The sequence below is a fragment of the Tauraco erythrolophus genome, chromosome 2, assembly GCF_009769465.1.
Source record: "Tauraco erythrolophus isolate bTauEry1 chromosome 2, bTauEry1.pri, whole genome shotgun sequence".
Lineage (NCBI taxonomy): Eukaryota > Metazoa > Chordata > Aves > Musophagiformes > Musophagidae > Tauraco > Tauraco erythrolophus.
Genome location: NC_141466.1, coordinates 30,707,969 through 30,726,099, shown reverse-complemented (window position 1 = coordinate 30,726,099; position 18,131 = coordinate 30,707,969). Strand labels below are relative to the sequence as shown.

General features: G+C 41.9%; 1 protein-coding gene across 1 annotated transcript in view; it reads right to left on the bottom strand.

The window, feature by feature from the left end:
* Positions 1-4,830: 4,830 nt before the first annotated feature.
* Positions 4,831-18,131, bottom strand: part of LOC104377313 (gamma-aminobutyric acid receptor subunit rho-2) — a 40,915-nt gene continuing 27,614 nt past the window's right edge. Inside the window, exons 4-9 of the mRNA XM_086608200.1 lie at positions 17,781-18,004; positions 11,955-12,037; positions 10,212-10,352; positions 9,817-9,969; positions 7,540-7,736; positions 4,831-5,139 (exon numbers count right to left, since the gene is read on the bottom strand). Coding sequence (XP_086464326.1) covers positions 4,831-5,139; positions 7,540-7,736; positions 9,817-9,969; positions 10,212-10,352; positions 11,955-12,037; positions 17,781-18,004 — 1,107 coding nt within the window. The remainder of the gene's footprint in view (positions 5,140-7,539; positions 7,737-9,816; positions 9,970-10,211; positions 10,353-11,954; positions 12,038-17,780; positions 18,005-18,131) is intronic.

Below are 18,131 nucleotides of genomic sequence, written 5' to 3'. Positions count from 1 at the left end.
GCACAGACACCGAGTGTCTTGGAAAAACTGAATCCTCCGATCCTCACCTCCGCAATGGGCTCTGCTCAACCTGGGGTCGCCCCAGCACCACTCCGAGTGACAGACGCCAAGAGCATCACCCTACCCCCTGCTGGTGCACAATTTCCCTCCCCACCTTTCTCCCCTCGTCTGAAACGGTAATTCCTCTGACCAGGAAAGTAATGACCCTGATACATTATTTCAGATGTCATTTTTTCAAAGGAATTAATCAGCTTAGTGTGAGACTGGATTACGTTTTAATTTTAATAGTGCTAAAGTCTTGCTGTTTTCTAAATATATTTTTCTGTTCTCTAAATTTCACTCAGACTGTACCTTGCTGTAATCTCTTCATTGTGGAAATTTGACAGACGAGAGCCATTATTCAATGGTGCTGGTATCAGCCTCGCCCGTGTGCATTTCCTTCAGTCCCATTGTCTACATTGGGGATAATAGCTGAGATTGGGCAGCCGGGACCTAAGAGTGGTTTTATCTTCCATTGGTAAGTGTGGAGACAATCTTTTCAAAGGCACAAAAGAGGAATTAAATTACAAGTTCTCATTTATAGTCAAACGGAAATTGAGAAGTATACCTGCCATTTGCACTTTTGGAAATGTGCCCTTAAATGTAAAGTAATTATTAAAATTTCTTCAGTTGTGGATTGCAGTTTTCACAAAAGGTCTCTGTAGCTTATAGCTGTAATTAATGGCTCAGTTTTCCCAAGGAGCTTTGCATACTTCAAAGTATTTGCATGCTTCCACTACATTTCTTCCACCTTTTGAGATGCTTTTTATTCAAAATCAGTTATAAAGGAGGTGTTTATTCGGATCCTTGACAGTAGGCATTAGCTCATAGGTAACAGATCTCCAAACAGAAATAAAATCACATTTTAAACCTCGCACATGAAATGGACTCTTTTCCATCCTTTCTATCTGTTATTTTATTACCAGGTTTGATTACAGTGAGCAGCACAGTGGATTGTACCCATTGAACAATCAGTCTTTCTTGCAAACTTCTCAACACTTCCTTTTTCAGAAGGAAAATGTGAGAGAACCCATAATTTTTATTTATGGAATAGCTTGCCAGTACTTCATTTCTTGGCCCTTGGCTGGCAGCAAGAGCCTTTTTTTTTTCAATTCAACACAGTAAGTTTTCTGGGCATAATAAATGGTAATTTACATACAATATATTACAATTTCACATATATACACTATTTAACATAGGTACACATCCCAGTGTCTTCCTTTATTATATGCTACCTTCACATACATTATACATATGTGTACATATATATATAGAGAGAGAGTTTCTTTCTTTCAAAGACATTATTTGGTTAGAGGTAAGCAAAAGTACAATAGAGCCAGACAGAATGTGCGGGGCTGACATTTTCTCTCTTTGCAATTGGACCAGGTCATTCAGAGAAGGCGTATTCATCGATGGGTTCATTCGCCCACATCCCTTGTGCACATCTGAAAATCCTGGCCTTCGGAAGGTTAATCGTCCAGATGCGCAGTGCTTCACAAAATTGGGCCGTATCCATCAAACAATATTCAGAGCCTAGCTTCAGGGACTGTTTCTCAAAACATCGGTTGAATCTTGCAACTAAAAGTTAGACAGTGCTCATGAAGTCTCTTGTGACCCAGAGGAGAAGAAAGGTGAAATACATTCTCAAGACCACACTTCAAATACTCGCCACTTCAAATACTTCATGCCTAGCCACTCTCCTCTTAACAAGCAGAAAACTACAATTCATCTGCTGCCTGAAGGAGATGTCTTGGTTTTATTTGCATCTATGATTTTCATCTATTCTTTTAACAAATAATAAGTGTAAGTAGTGCCCAAGATACAGATTTTTCTTTTTCCTTTTGATGGAAAAATACCCTCCTTGATAGATTTATAGGCTATATAAATAAGTCTAGTATAAACAGATCTCAATCTCTATCAATTATGTAGACATGCATATAAAATAACAGTAAGGTAGCCTCTCCAAAAGATGTTTATTAGCTAGCATTTAAACTACAGGTAGTACTAGTACAAAGATGACAAGATCTAAAGGACTGTCTCTGTTGCCACAGAACTTCTAAGGGAACAGGAGATGTAATAAAAAAAAAATGGCAAAGCAAAGCATTAGGACTTCTTTTTTTTTTCTAGGCCAGGAGGCATTCTTCACTGACAATGTTCACTTTTTTTGGCTGTTTGGCTACATTTATCTCTGGTTTAATATCATTATAATGCAGGGGAATTATCTGGCTTAATGTCATTATAAGGCGGGGAAGCTACCCACTTTCTTCCAGCCGGACTGATTCAGAGGACACATTTGAAGAACTCACTGGTAACTAAGACAAAACCCTTTGGATTCCCACTGGGTCACCTGCTCAGAAATCATAACCGCACCCCCACATAGGTGCTAGTTAAGCAAGTTAAGCCCCTCGGCACCTCATGAGGTAGAATGTTACTGCTCCCCAGTTTCCAGATGGAGGAGACGAGGCACTGAGAGGTTAAATGGCACGTGCCGCGGTTAAGGTAGAAAGACTGGCAAAACGGGGGTGCACGGGAACCGCATTTCTCTCTCCCCATGCCAGTTCAGTTCCGCTCCCTTGCCCCGGCAAAAGTCCCTCTCCTGCTCTGTCCTGCTGCCAGCCGCAGCGTTGGTTCCCATCCTACACTCAAAACTGCTAATGCTGAAGAACTCACGCCGTTATGTCCAGGCTTTAACCTCTCAAAAGATGGGTGGGCTATTTCTGTAATATTTTTTGCCTCTTTATTGTAGTGATCTCCACCTGTCGATGCGAGAAGTGTGGAGGTTTCAGCTGCGAGAAGAGCTCTGTGTGGTAAATGCACTGCCCTGGTAGCTCAGGAGAGAAGCGGCAGGCTGGGATACGGAGCAATCCTTCCTTTCAGGTACTGCGCTTCCCTTCTTACCAGCGATTTCAGGGCTGTATTTTCTTAGTTGTATGACCACACGGAACTCCCTTAATGTCAGTTATTAACGTGACGGGTGAAAGGGGAATACGGATGTTAATTTTAGTTTCTCTTATCAATTTTGTTTCCAGCAAATCAGTGTGACTTAGCAATATTTGAGGCACAAGAACAATTCTGGGTATTGTTGACAGTCTGTAGTTGGCACTTCCCTGCCATTTTCTACACCTTTTGAGATTTAAGACATAAGAATTACTGCTACAGTAAGCAGAAAATTTCACACACCAACACATAGTTACAGTTTTATTAGTATTTTTGTTTGCTTTTCCTTTATTCATGTGATTTATCTGAATCTTCGTGGCCCAATTCCAATCGGATGTATAACTTAATCTTTTCATTGAGTCAGCTTCTAACCTCAGTCCTGGGTCTTCACGCTTCAGGCTCTGCCTGCCCTGCTGAGTTCCATTGGTAACCAAATGTTTTGAGGAACATAATCTCTACTACAGCCAAAAAGCCATGTTTTTTTCTAAAAATAAGGAGCACACAAACCTGAACATCGTTGTCTTGTTGCTATCACGTTTCTACATTTGGGTTTTGCTGTCAGCGTTGTTAGCAAAGCAGAGGGAAATACCACGGGATGAAAATGAAATGCCAAGCACAGAAGCTTGTTACAATGCTCTCCAGCAGCTTCAAAGGACTTACTTACATCAACCTTGAAGCCAGAGGCCAGACAGGGTCTTATTGAATCCCACAGTGTTAGTCTTGGCCATTTAATATCTGACATGCCTATGTTTCTGCAGAAAGAGTTTCTGGCAGACAGCTCTCCCTCTTGATCCAAAATGCCTGAACAGAAGGACAACGTTTTGACTGGGAGAGGCACGTTAGGATATACAATTTCTCTGTGGGCTTCACTTTCCTCATAGGAGTGAGGAAATCCTTGAAAGCCACCAGTGCTGCCCTAAGAACTGTTTTCTGCCTCTGAAGAGAGAAAGCTGCGGTTGCAAAGACACTGATCATTCACCGTATGTTGACTGGCATGCAACATGTCGTCTTCCCCTTTCATTTTAGAGGGCATGTGCTACACGTCATGTGCTGTGCTCAAGTTTTATAGAGAACACATGCCTAAACCTCCCTGTTTTCATTACCCATGTACCCTGAGAGCCATCTTCTGTGAGACTGTGGGCTTCTTTGCTCTACTTCATCATCACTCATTACTTCTAACCTGGAAAAAAAATTACCACTGACTCAAACATACCACCTGCACCTTGTAACCAACCCTGTTGATCCTGGCCAGTCAGCTATCCTAATGGTATCAATGAAGGTCCTATTTAGAGAAAGCAAATTTTCAACCCTAAAATGAGGTCATCTTCATAAATCAATGGAAAGAAATAAGATGTTCATATGCCAAAGAAAATTAAAAGGATTTGCTCAAAAGCAGATATTTTTAAAAGAAAAGGCCTCATTCAGTTCCCTTATAGGAGATGCACTGTCCAAACCTCCCCTTGTGAGTTGCATTTGTCTAATTCCTGACAGCCCATGTGAGCACTGTCTCTGGTTGTCCATTGCACGGCAGGCATCATCAGCATGGATGGCCCCAAATGAACGTACAGCACCTTTTGGGTGAATGGTGAGCACATATTTTCAAGTATGAGAAATGACGTGTCATAAAGCAAATGGGAGCTGGGCTGTAGGTTGGAAAGCAACCAGCACAGCAGGTTCCTCCATGATGCCTGTGCATGGAGTTGCCCAGTGGAGGACGTGACCTCCTGTTTGCCCTCCAAAGAAACAATAAAATAATCAGTTTTCTTGCTTTGCATCTATATTAGACTGAAAAAGAACCAACGAAAGAGAGTTTTGTAAATGTCTTTTGCTTCAGTCACTGCTGTGACAGCATGCTTAGCTAAAGACAGACCAATATATCAAATTAAAAAATATATAGGTGCCTGGAAATATTAATCTTGAGTATTTATCAATTGCATGAGTGTTCTGGATGATGCGCAAGCCCACATGGCCCTTCAGGCCTCTCTTCCTTGATAGATTAGATTCGTTGCTCATAGCTAAGTGCACAACTATCTTTTCTTGTTTTTCTTCCTCTGGGACCATCTGGTTTCTTGTATATCCTGCCAGGCTGTTGGCATCAGATTCACTGTAGTTTCCATCAAGCATCATAGTTTTCGAATGAGGTATTCCACACGTACATGGAAACTAGGAACATAAACAAGAAATATGGCTGAACACTGGAAGAACGTATTAGCAACAGAAAAGACATATTTCTATTAACAGACAGCTTGTAAACAGGTGAGCCTGAGATTTAGTTAAGATATTGTAATTTTCTCTTTGAACAAAAAAGTCACTTTTTTCCCCCTTGTGTTCCAAAAGGAAGAGATGGTCTAGCTACACTGCTTGGATAAGCAGCTTCAGAAAATGTTAGAAAAGTGCTTTAGTAGACATAAAAATTAACTAAAAGATTTTCTTAGCTAGCTCTGTTCAGCCTTGCTGGCTTGAGATTCCTTATTTTGCAGTCTTTGTATTTATAAATATTCAGGGACAAGACGCAGTTTTATCTGTGGAAATGGCTTATCCAGTACATGTTATGGAAAAAAGTTAAGTTTTGGTTTCACAGATACACGTTTTCTTTGTAAATCTGATTTTAAACCAAGGAGAGGACCAGTTCAAAGCCTAATGTAATATCCCAGCTCTGTTGAAGTTGATGTCAAAGCTTGCATTGGCTTCAGCAGCACCAGCATCCCACAAGTCTAGAAAAACCAATGAATACAAGTAGAGTTTTGAATAGCAAATACTGTCTTCTACTATTTAAAGTCTACAGGGTTTCTGTCTCAGCAATATGGGTTATATATTTGTATGTAATGAAAATGGACTCCAAAATCTCCTTTCTGCTAGGAGTTCCTGCCTCTGATTCCCACAGACTGCTTTCCTTACCCAGTAAGTCTTCGCCTCCAATTCCCTCCTCCACCAACTTTGATGTGTGTGTTTTCCAAGGAGTTGTTTTCAAGGATAAGTTCAGTTAAAATAATTAAGTACAGAATGTATGTAACCTGAATATATATATATATATATGAAGTACATATACCTGAAAATGTAATATTCAAGATTCCACTGGAAAACTCTGAACTCAAGGCTTTTATTCAAATTATTTAACCAACAGTTCACATTGATTACTGAAAATCTGAAAATCAATTTAGGGATTGTTTTCTGTGTTCTAGTAATAATAAATTTTTTTTTATATCAGCAGATTGTGTGCAGAAAAACATGACAAGTTTGTAGCCCATTTGCTCTATTTGTTAGACCTATCACTAGGAATTTTTTGGAGCACTCCATGGGTAAAGCTGAACATCAGTTGGATTTTAAGACATATTTTATACTAAACAGATGTACCCAAAAAAAACTTAAAAAATCAAAAGACCAAAAACACACAGGGAAGAATTACATCAAGCTCTTTATCATCAGCTGATGACAGATCCAGGAGATGGTGAGTGGGTGGAAGGGAAAGCAGTTAACAGCAATAAGCTAATTGCTGAAAGACCCAGCAGAGAAAGAAATTTTGCAGATTTACTGTTAGCCCCAATGTCAAATTACAGTTGCCATGGCTTCATGTACATGATGACAGTCAGCTCTCTGGACAGAGTCTTAAATTTGACCCATCTTCACATAGGCATCTACATGCAGAAGTGTGCTATGTAATTTCACTCTGCAGCAATTTTAGTCTACACTAATAAGTTAAGCACAATCAAAGAGCATTCCTGGACGTGGGAACTCAGCTGATAATACTATTAGAGTGTCAGAAATGTCTCTGGCCCGAATTTTGTCCAGGCCAACAAAAATCAAAATATTCCATGTACAGATCGAGAATTAGCATGGGCCACCGAACCATTTGCCACAGGCAGTTCACACCAACTACACTGATTTTGAGGGAAAGAGGTTTGGTTTTAGATACTACATGTCCATCAGCACATTTAACTTCTTAATGTAGGCATAACACAGATCTCTTTTCTGGGAAGCTTGACATATTGTATTCAGATTATTTGAGTCTTTCATAGGGGAGCAGCTTGGCCCTGCTGTGAGTAGGAGAAAGGACTAGAGACCTCCTGTCACATTAAGACACGATATTGTGTTGATAGAGGACAGAACGGGGGCTACCTTGGGCCTTTCTCAATTTGACCAGTCTGGCCCTTTCCCAAGGAAGCACAGGCAGTGACACCGGCACAAACGAAATCTATGAAATCTATGAAATCCCTTATATCCTCTGTGTCAATTAATCTGAATATGTCAAGCAATTGTGGCAGCTGCAGTCAAGTATCAGATTTGATTCCTTCCCCACTTGTCATTCCCACACAGTCCGGGGTTGCAGACTTCCCCAGTTCAGATCACACTTTTGTCTCCTGTGATATATCTACCAAGACCCCTGAGACCAACTCCTGGTTTTCTGGTGTTAGCAATTCAGCCTGAGGTGGAGTGGTCTAAAGGGATTCAATTATACACTCACAGATGTCAGTGCTTTCCCGTTTATGGACACAAACCAGTCAATATAAAGACCAGATCAGCAGTAAGGAGTAAATGGATGAACAAAACATAAGTTTTTCTCACCCTCTCCCGAAGTTTCCTCTCCTTCCGCTCTTGCACCGTAGTCAGGTAATTCACTGCTGCATATTCCAGCACCGAGAGGAAGACGAACACAAAACTGACCCACAGGTAAATGTCCACTGCTTTGATGTAGGAAACACGGGGCATGGAGGCGTTCACCCCAGTGATGATCGTGGACATGGTCAGCACAGTGGTTATCCCTGGAAAGAACCAAGAGAAATAAATGTTATTGACTGATATAGTCCGCAAGGTTTTTGCCTCAAGAAAAACAGAAATTACGCTCTACATGATACTCTGAAAGATGTTAGATAAGAAATTAATTTGCGATAAGTATCTCTCCTACCAATGCAGAACTGTTCCATTGCCTGCAATTCTCCACGCGTGATGGGTTTACTTTTGAGGAGCAATGGAGCAGCCATCATTTTACTAGGAACAGCATTTCACTCCCTCCTTAACATCTCAGGTTTTAAGACAGTGCTCAGAGTCAGGTCTGCTAAGATGGGTGATGACAAGGACCCCCTGTTTCCTAGCTGTACCAATCTGTGTTACAGGCACTGCCAAAAACCAATCTAGTATTGATTTTTCATCACAGCTAAAGAAGATTTGGGTTAAACCACTGATCTTACAAGGGATGTGCAATAATGATTAAATGTTTTGCATGAAACAATGCAAAAGAAAGTCTTTATGTTTTTACCTCTAGGAATATGTGTTTTCAGTTCAGGCTGTGGGAATCAAAAAGCTTTGAACAACCACCATTGTATTATATATATACAGATGAGTGCATGTGTATGTGTTAATAAACATATATATATATTTGTTTATATTCACATACATGTGTATGAATATATATACACACACACACGTGTGAGTATATATATCTATTAGACAGATATAGATAAATCCTGCAAAATTTTATGTACATTGTTTGGATCATCATGGAGAGAAAAATATTTACAAGTTTCCAAAGCCACTTAAAGAGAGGAAACAGAGCCAAAAAGCATTCATAGCTACTTCACCCATTTCAAAACAGTGACCATTGTAAATGCAGCTCCTGTTGTTCACTTCTTATCAGGATCTTATTTTATTAAAAAAATAATATCCACTGAACAAATTTTTTCAGTGGAGCAGACTCTCAACTGTCTCTGCTCATACAATTGCTACAGTGCATAGCTCTCTAAGTGAGATAAACTTGTGGGTTTTATACTTTTAATATTGGAAGCCTTACATATCGACATTCAGAGATTTTTCCTATTATTTTTTCCTACATTTTTGCCTTCCTCTAACCTATGCATGAAGTGATAAACAAATCAGCTCTTTTTATGCTTAGTTAAAAGAATTTCCTCCAGTCGTGATGCAGCCAGAGCTCCTCCTGATGAGTTTTAGATGTCCAGAGAGGTAGATCGATGTGCACAGGATTTTCAAGCAGCTCCTTCTTCAATTTCCCACTTCCTCAAACAAAAGACCCCCCTACTGCAGAAACATTGGACCCTCAGTGTGGGGCAACCTTGGGAGAGGTGGCTCTGCCTCACCTTAGGGCTGGTGGCTTTTCATCCTCAGCACTTCAGACATGAGATGAAAGCCACGTTCCCTTCACTGCCTCACTGTTTTCTGAGGCCTGATGTTACAGAGATGCCCCGAGTGTCCCCAGGGGCACATCAGATGGAAGGACACCTAAGTCTGCAGGTGCTGACAGGACTAGAGCCTTTGCTGCCTTTCTTTTCCAACTTTGTGAAGATGTGCCCCATTGGCACCCTCCAGGCAGCCCAGAGAAAGCCACCAGCCACAGCACCAGTATCAGTTGGCTGGGAAGACACATCCCAGGCTGGAATACCCACTGTGGCAGCCAAGACATGCAGAATCCTGCTCATGAAAGGCACTCATTGAAATAGTAACAGAGGCCTTTAACTCCCTGTAGGTGCCTAAACTCCTGTGAAACTCTGCCTGCAGAGATGGCAATGCATGTCTCAGAACTGCAGGACTGGATAACAGGGAAAAGCCTTGATCCATTCACTCATAAATACTGAAACCTCTGTTCTCTGCCTGACTTCACTTTTAAAACCACAGCCCTTTCTGTCTTGAGCTAAGTTTAGATCAGGAGGACTGCTTAGTGATGGAGGACTTCAGACAAACTGCAAGTTTTACATTATAATAATCATCACATAAAACAAACATTTGCTTGTCCAGTATCTTTAAGCATCAAAATGAACAGTTCCCTTTCTTGCTGAAACTTTAATGTTCAAAGATTTTCATGCAGTTATGGCTTGTTGCAGTTGCTCTCACCCAAAGAAACTCTGGCAGGAACTGCTCGGCGATCGATCCAGAAGGACACCCAGGACAACATGACCATGAGGGTGGCGGGGAAGTACGTTTGGAGCAAGAAGAAGAAGATGTGTCGGTGTAAAGTGAAGTTTATGTAGAGGCGATTGTACCAACCTTTGAGGGAGGAGGAAAACAAGAATCAGTGAGAACAATCTGGATGTTAGGCACAGAGAGATCATCTTTCTTTTGATTTTTTATTTCTAAAGGGTAGTGAAAAGAGAAACTGATCTTTCAAAACATGTATTGTCCATACTGTGGAGACTACATTTCAGTGACATGTAATGCCAAGAGGTCTCTCACAAGTAATTATTACAGTATTAGCTTTAGCAATAGCATTACATCAGAAAAGGCCATACCTGTGCTACTGTAGAAAGCCAGTCTCGATGTAGTGTGGAATTTTTGTATCAAAAACTGAGACAAAGAAATCTTTTCATCGGTTTTCAGAGATTCATTCCCATTTTTCCAATACAGCATCAGATCTTCATCAGTGTAAGCATCTTAGGGAAAGAAGAAACACGACACAATGTGACTTTAGCTTGGAGGAGAAGCAAAAGTTAATAGATCCAGACAAAACTAACAAACACAAAGGCATCTTTGGCATGAAGTAATGGCACAAATAAGTTTGCTAACAACAGCAAGTTAAAAAGATCTTGTGATATGATATACCATGACAACAACAACGAGAAAAATCCAGGTCATCCTGATTCAGGGAAACACATCCTCTTTATAGTCCACACAGATGAAATGACAGCGAGAACATTACATTTCTGAGCTTCACATATCAAAAATCATAGACAAGTAATTGCTAAATATAAGAATAACTCGGGAAATAGTAATGGGTAAAATGCCTGAATTTAGAGGAAGGAGGAAACACAGACACCTCAAACTATCTTAGAATGATAAAAGGAAAAGTGACAGGTGTGATTTGAAGCAAAAGTCTAGAAATATTTGAAGACCATAAATGAAAAATTTAAAGCATTAGTTAGCACACTAGGTGGCCGGAATGGGGAATAAAAAAAGGGCTATTGAGATGGCCAGGGGGCTGGAGCACATGGCATAAGATGAGAGGCTGGGGAAGCTGCGTTTATTCAGCTGGAAGAAGAGGAATCTGTGGTGAGCTCCAACTGCTGCCCTGCTGGGCGTCATACAGAAGATGGAGACAGGCTTTTCTCAGACTCTTCTCTGAGATGTAGAGTGAAAGGACAAGAGGAAAGGGATGCAAACTGCAGCAAGGTGTTTTTTTTCAAGCAGGTAAAAGGAAACTTTTTGAGGATGAGGGCTGTCAAACATTTCAGCAGGTTGCACAGAAAAGTTGTGGAGCCACAATTATCTTGGAGATGTTCAAAACCCAACTGGACACAGCCATGAGCAGCACCTTCTAAAGTTCCCTGCTCTGAGCAAGGTGTTGGAGCACCTGACCTCAAGACCAACCTAAAGCTCCCCTCCCAATCTAAATTACACTATAATTCTGTGATTCTGTTGCTTGAAGAGGAAAATTTCAGTTAAATATCTGGGAAGACCTCAAAACAATTAGATGTTAGTCTTGACATACCCTGGAGAAAGTTTACAGAAAAGTAATGAAAATATTACTATTCAAATCAATTTCTTTGAAGACTAACTCCTTCCCAAAGAAGCTGAGCCCAAGTCACAGTGTTTGCAATATGAGGATTATATCATACGTAAACCACATTGGTGATGAAATTTGGAGAAAATTAATGATTGTTATACTCAAATTTTAATGCGACACTTGAAAGCACCACCTTCTTGCCAGAAGCAACAAACAGAGCAAAATTTCTCCCCTAGATTTCTCATCAGCAAGCTGCTGAGAACCAGTACATGTTGAACATTTCTGTCAGTGTTTTTTTTTTTGAAAGTGCTATCTACTAAAATTCATACAAGGATGTTTTCCTTGCAAATTCTCCTGTCTTGCAGTGTAAGGGCTAGATATACAACACTGTAAGTCAACAGAAAGGCTCCCAGTTACTCTGGTGAACTTTTTTTTCAGGCTTTAAAGTAGACCGTCATCTCAAATACGCCCAGCCTGTGTGTATGTAGCCAGCCATGGAGCGAGTCTAGCTAGAAACACAGATACAACGTACAGCTTTCCAGCTCCAGAGAACACGTCTGAGAGTCCAGGGGGAAGCGGCTGAAGTCCATGTTACACATTGCTGTCACTGTGATCCTAGAAGTTGAAAATGAGAAAGGTTGGTTTCTATGAGGAGCAATGAAGGGAGAATGTTAACACAGATAAATTATCTTGCACCTTTATAGGCAGTAATTATGCATAATGCCAGCATAAAATCCCCAGGAAAATGCCTATCAATTCTCCAAGACCAAGTGAGATGGATTACACACAGACACTCCAAAGGAAGCTCTAATTTCAATATCGATCAGGGAGCTAAATTTCCATCTTGGACATTACAGTAATACTAATGTCAGTATGAATACTTTCACCATGTTTTCATAGATTTCATAGATTTCTAGGTTGGAAAAGACCTTAGAGATCATCGAGTCCAACCGTCCCTAATCCCCATTAAACCATATCCCTAAGTAGATCATCCACCCTATTCTTAAACACATCCAGGGATGGGGACTCAACCACCTCCCTGGGCAGCCTATTCCAGTGGCTGACAACCCTTTCAGAGAAGAAATACTTCCTAACATCCAACCTGAATCTCCCCTGACTAAGCTTGTACCCATTTCCTCTTGTTCTATCACCCATCACTAATGTAAAGAGCCCTTCCCCCACCTCCCCACCATCCCTTCTCAAGTATTTGTAGGCCGTAATCAGGTCTCCCCTCAGCCTCCTCTTTTCCAGGCTAAACAGCCTCAACTCCCTCAGCCGCTCCCCGTAAGTTCTATTTTCCAGCCCCTTGACCAGTTTAGTTGCCCTTCTTTGGACTCGCTCCAGGAGCTCAATATCTCTCTTAAAGCGAGGGGCCCAAAACTGGACACAATATTCCAGGTGCGGCCTCACCAGTGCCGAGTACAGGGGCAGGATCACTTCCCTGTTCCTGCTGGTTACACTATTGTTGATACACGCCAGTATCCCATTGGCCTTTTTGGCCACCTGGGCACACTGCTGGCTCATATCAAGCCGGTAGTCAACCAACACCCCCAGGTCCTTCTCCGCCAGGCAGCTCTCCAGCCACTCTTCCCCGAGCCTATAGCGATGCTTGGGGTTTTTATACCCCAAGTGAAGGACTCTGCACTTGGCCTTATTAAAGCTCATGCCATTGGCCTCAGCCCAACGATCCAGTCTGTTCAAATCCCTCTGAAGGGCCTCCCTATCCTCGAGCAGATCGACACAGCCTCCCAGCTTGGTGTTGTCCGCAAATTTACTGAGGGTACATTCAATTCCCTCATCCAGGTCATTGATAAAGATGTTAAACAGAACTGGACCCAGCACTGAGCCCTGGGGAACCCCACTGGTGACCGGCCTCCAGCCGGATTTAGCCCCATTTACCACCACTCTTTGGGCCCGGCCATGCAGCCAGTTTTTAACCCAAAGGAGGGTGTGCCTATCCAGGCCAGCAGTTATCAGTTTCTCAACCAGAACACTATGAGAAACTGTATCAAAGGCTTTACTGAGGTCAAGGAAAACTACATCCACAGCCCTTCCCTCGTCAACCAGGCGGGTCACCCTGTCATAGAAGGTGATCAGGTTTGATTGGCAAGACCTGCCTTTCATAAACCCATGCTGACTGGGCCTGATCACCCGGTTAACCTGTATGTGCTCATTAATAGCACTCAAGATAACCTGTTCCATGACTTTGCCCGTCACCGAGGTCAAACTGACAGGCCTGTAGTTCCCCGGATCCTCCTTCCGCCCTTTTTTGTAAATGGGGGTAACATCCGCCAGCCTCCAGTCCAGCGGAACTTCCCCAGTGAGCCAAGACTGCCCAAAGATAATGGACAGGGGTTTGGCAATGACATCCGCCAGCTCTCTCAGGACTCTCGGGTGGATACCATCAGGCCCCACAGACTTGTGGGCATCCAGCCGAAGGAGCAGATCCTTGACCCGTTCCTCTTGGATCACAGGAGCTTCGATTTGCTCTCCCTCCCTGCTCTCAGACACCATAGGCCAGCTCACCTGGGAACTACTAACCTTATTATTAAAGACTGAGGCAAAGAAGGCATTAAGGACCTCAGCCTTGTCCTCATCCCTAGTGACTAACGTACCACCTGTTTTATATCCGACTACTTCCCTACAAGACAAAAACATAAAATAACTTCACTATTTGCATTTGAAGGTTGCCTTATGTCCAGTTTGATTAAAGTTTCCTCATTTTCCCCATTGTTCCGTCCCTCCATAGTCAACAGTGACTCAAGTCTGAGGAACATGACCAACCTTATTGCAAGCCAGAAAATTCCCCCAGTGTACACATTATTAAGGCAAAAGCAGTTTCTTTCAGCCGTCGATCAAATTCTTTTACCCTGAGGGGTGCATTTCTGAGGCAAGGAGTGTAAAATGGGTGCAGCTGTTTTCAACAAGTGAGATTTGCCTCTGTTAAGTTCATGTCTTAGCTAAAGAGCTGCAGCAATCACTGCTCCTGTTTTTAAATTATTCCAGTTGTGCACAACATTATGTAACAAGTCTTCCAGCGGGTCACTGAACTTTCTCTTGTGGACAGATTTGCAGTGGAGCTCTGGATTTAGAAGGGGCAAATGAGCTGTGAGTCATCATTTCAGAGGCTCTTACATTGGCCGTGACCATTTTCTAGATTTGTTGCAGATGTTGATAAAGAACCTTTCTTCTGTTCAAAGGATTGTGATCCAAATCCTACTCTGACCTACACACTCTTCACCCCTGAAAAGCACACACTGTTCATTTCGACTATAAACCAGAATTTTGCCATGTGAGCTAAACTTTAAAGAAACTTTTTGGGGATATGCTCCAGAAGGTATATTGTAGCAACGGCCTCCCGTGGTTACATGTAGCATTTAAATATTGCGAAACTCAGTCTCATTACAACGTGCTACTTTCTTTCCTCAGGGTCACCTGGACTGTGGCACAACCTGTGGTCATTAACAATTCGTTAGTCAGGCGCAGTACAGAAACCCAGCTCATCAATAAGATATTCCTCAACTAAAGGTCAGTGCCAATCCCATGCAGATATCTCAAGACATCTTGAAGGACGTTTCCATCCGCCATGCTTGGGCAGCCAGATCAAGTTCTGAGTGTCCTAAACATCACCAGGCCCAAACATCAAGTAGATTCTTGTTCTCCTTGGATTTTACGAATCAAATTATTCATTTAACCCTTGTGCAGTCAGCTGTGGTTACTCACATTCTTCTCTCTCATGGGGTAACATAAAAAAGTTACATCACCTCCTCTGTAGCTCATAGAAGACTTCAAAAGTAAAAACTTTGCATGTGGACAAATGGACAGACCTGAGCAGAGCTATGTTTCCCATTAAAAATACTTGTTCCTTCATTTTGACTGTTGAGCACTGCTAAGTGGTTGCGTAATGTTGCCTTCAGTGCCTGAGAACTGTGGGACATGAGCAACGGAAAACGATATTCAGTTACACTCTGTAGAGAAGGTCCCTACCCTCCTTCTGCTCTTCTCCCCTCACTGCTGACCCAAGCTTACGTATAACCTCCTTCTTTGTTTTTCTTTCTCCTTCTTGTCTCTCCTGCTGCATGGCACCTTAATCCTCATCCAGTTCTAATAAAATAGTGTCTTTAGCTGCTTAGTTAAGGTGTGAGTAATAAAACCTTTCATGCAATAAATGGCTTTATTAAATGGCTTCAGAACAGAGAAAGTGTCCTAAGTGTTTGGTCAAGATGGGATTTTCATCATTAAGACCAGGCAAAACAAAGTGGCCAAACAGTGCATACTCTCTTTCTTACACACACACACACACGCGCGCGCGCGCGTTTCTTTGTCATTTTAATAATTTGTCCAGGGTTTTTTAAAATAAATTCAGTAGAATTATATTTGGACTATGGAACCAGCAAACTTTAGAGCTCCCTGGTTTGGTGGGATATTGTTCTACTTGGGACAATATCACCCACTACGCTCATTCTTTATAGAGCAGTAGCCTCCTGAATCAAACTTTATAAAAAACCTTCCCTTGTTTTTGAAAATTAGTTTACCATAGCTGAAGTCAATAAGTTCCAGAAAGATCCTAGAACAGAAATCCTTGTGTTACAAAACATTCAAAGGTCACTGTACACTGAGAGCATGTTTTCTGTCCTGGGGAAATGTTCTTTGTCTGAGAACTCAAGCTTTTTTCCTTTGGCAGTGTATTTTTCTCTGCAGCTCTTTTTGCATTCTTCTGAAGGAAATTAAATCTGCTGGGATGCTGATATGAGCAGCCAAAAAGATGGCCTGGTTAGAAGGGGAAAATTACTGAGCAAAAGAAAATGTCTGCTGAAAAATACTGACAGACAAAGGCCTGCCAGCCTGGGGAGCTGCAGCATCCTTGAGAAGCGCAGCCAGCCTGTTTGAAGTGAAGCTGGGTACCTAGAAACCCGAGACATCCCAAGGTATCATCAATAAGTGCAAAAACAAGGGACTGTAATGGCAACTTATTGTCTGAAAAGGTGGAAAACAGTCTGGAAAATAGAACTTGGTCTGAAAGAACAAAAAACATCTATTGGCTGTTTCAGGTGAAAAACATAAATTAACGGTACCTATTGGCTGCTCGAAGCGGTAGAGTCCTACGTCCTCTTATGTCTCTGTGATATGAGAAGGACTTAATTTTTATCCAAAATGGAGCGTCCCTCTAGGAGAACTTTGCATACTGCACATACTTGTCCATTCCTAAATAGGCTGAATTCACTGCATGAACTTTCCACCAGCTCTTGGACCCCCACTGGTGATGCCCAGCTGACTCCAGACTCCATGACGCGGAGCATCTCTGAAGTGAGACTCTGTCTATTGTCTCATTGGTCTCCCTCTGGGCCCACTTTTGGGGTTGTCTTAGTTTGTCCTCCCAACAGTGGGATGATTTGGTTCACTTGATGATGGTGTCACTTGATACCAGTGTTCTACATCCATATAAGCAATCTACCATAAGTATATCTGCTGCTAATTGTTGATGAGTTGCTCAACTAATGGTAAATTTGTAATAACCTGTAATACTTGGGTTTTGCTGTTATTGGCTGTTGCTATATGATTTATTGAGGCTATATTATTGATCGCTGATAGCAATTTGTGATAGCATTATATATATATTTACTTTATTAATCATAGTTATACTTGCTAGTGGTGATTTTGTGGTAGTTTACTTGCTAATGGTGATTTTTGTGGTGTTTTCGGAATCTGTAATAAGGTAGAGAAGTTTAGAGGATAAAACCTCTGTGTCCTTGTGTATTACAGAATCCTGCACACCCACAGTCATGATCTCTTTACACTCGCAGGACGGGTAACCCTTTAGATCATGACAGATGTGCCTCAGGATTCTTCCAGCCAACAAAATTGCTAGAAAATCAGGGACTACAAGGTGTCTTTAACGCTGCCATTTCAGCCTCAATAAACTCAAATTTTTACATCAACATGCAAACATCAACACAAAAAAATAACCATCCAAACAAACAAAAACAAAAAAGTTTTTCTAGACAAACAGGAAGCAAAATAGGATAATTATAGAGGTGACCATCTGGTATATCAGCAGCTTCCAGTTTAATCACACACTGACCCCGGGATGAACATTCCTACTTGACTAAGCCCTCCCCTGACTGCAAAGAATTAGGGGAATGTTTCCCCCGGGAGGAGATTATCCTGTTACTGCCCACGGCATAGTTTCTTGGAGCTTCCTGCAAAGCATCCTGTACTGGACATGCTGGAAATAGGGCTCTGCATCAGCAGTGGGAGTAGGAGGGTTGGCAATAGCAATCCTGGTGGTCACCAAAACCACTCTGTGAGCACAATTGACAGTGAAGCCCCAGGGAGTGTTCAGAAGCAGCACCATTACCTCATGCTGTAGAGGACATGACCATCGGGGAACACTCGCAGCATGATGTTGTCTGTGGTGGTGTCATGAATGAAGGACCTTTTGGAGTGCACAAAGAAGACATCAGGGACCCAGATCTTCTTCACCAGCCTGCCATCAAAGGTCATGCTTTTGTTGGTGGTGCTGGGAAATGAGAGACGCTCATCCTTCCAGTAGTGCCGTAAGTACAGAGTCATAGTGAAATCCTTCACAAAAAAGGAAGAGAACCAGAGAGAGGTCTGTCAGTGTTGTTTTCTACACCTAGGAAACATCAGAAAGAAAACTTGCTCCTACCAGGCAGATGAAATCCCATCCCCTGCAACTCCTGTCTCT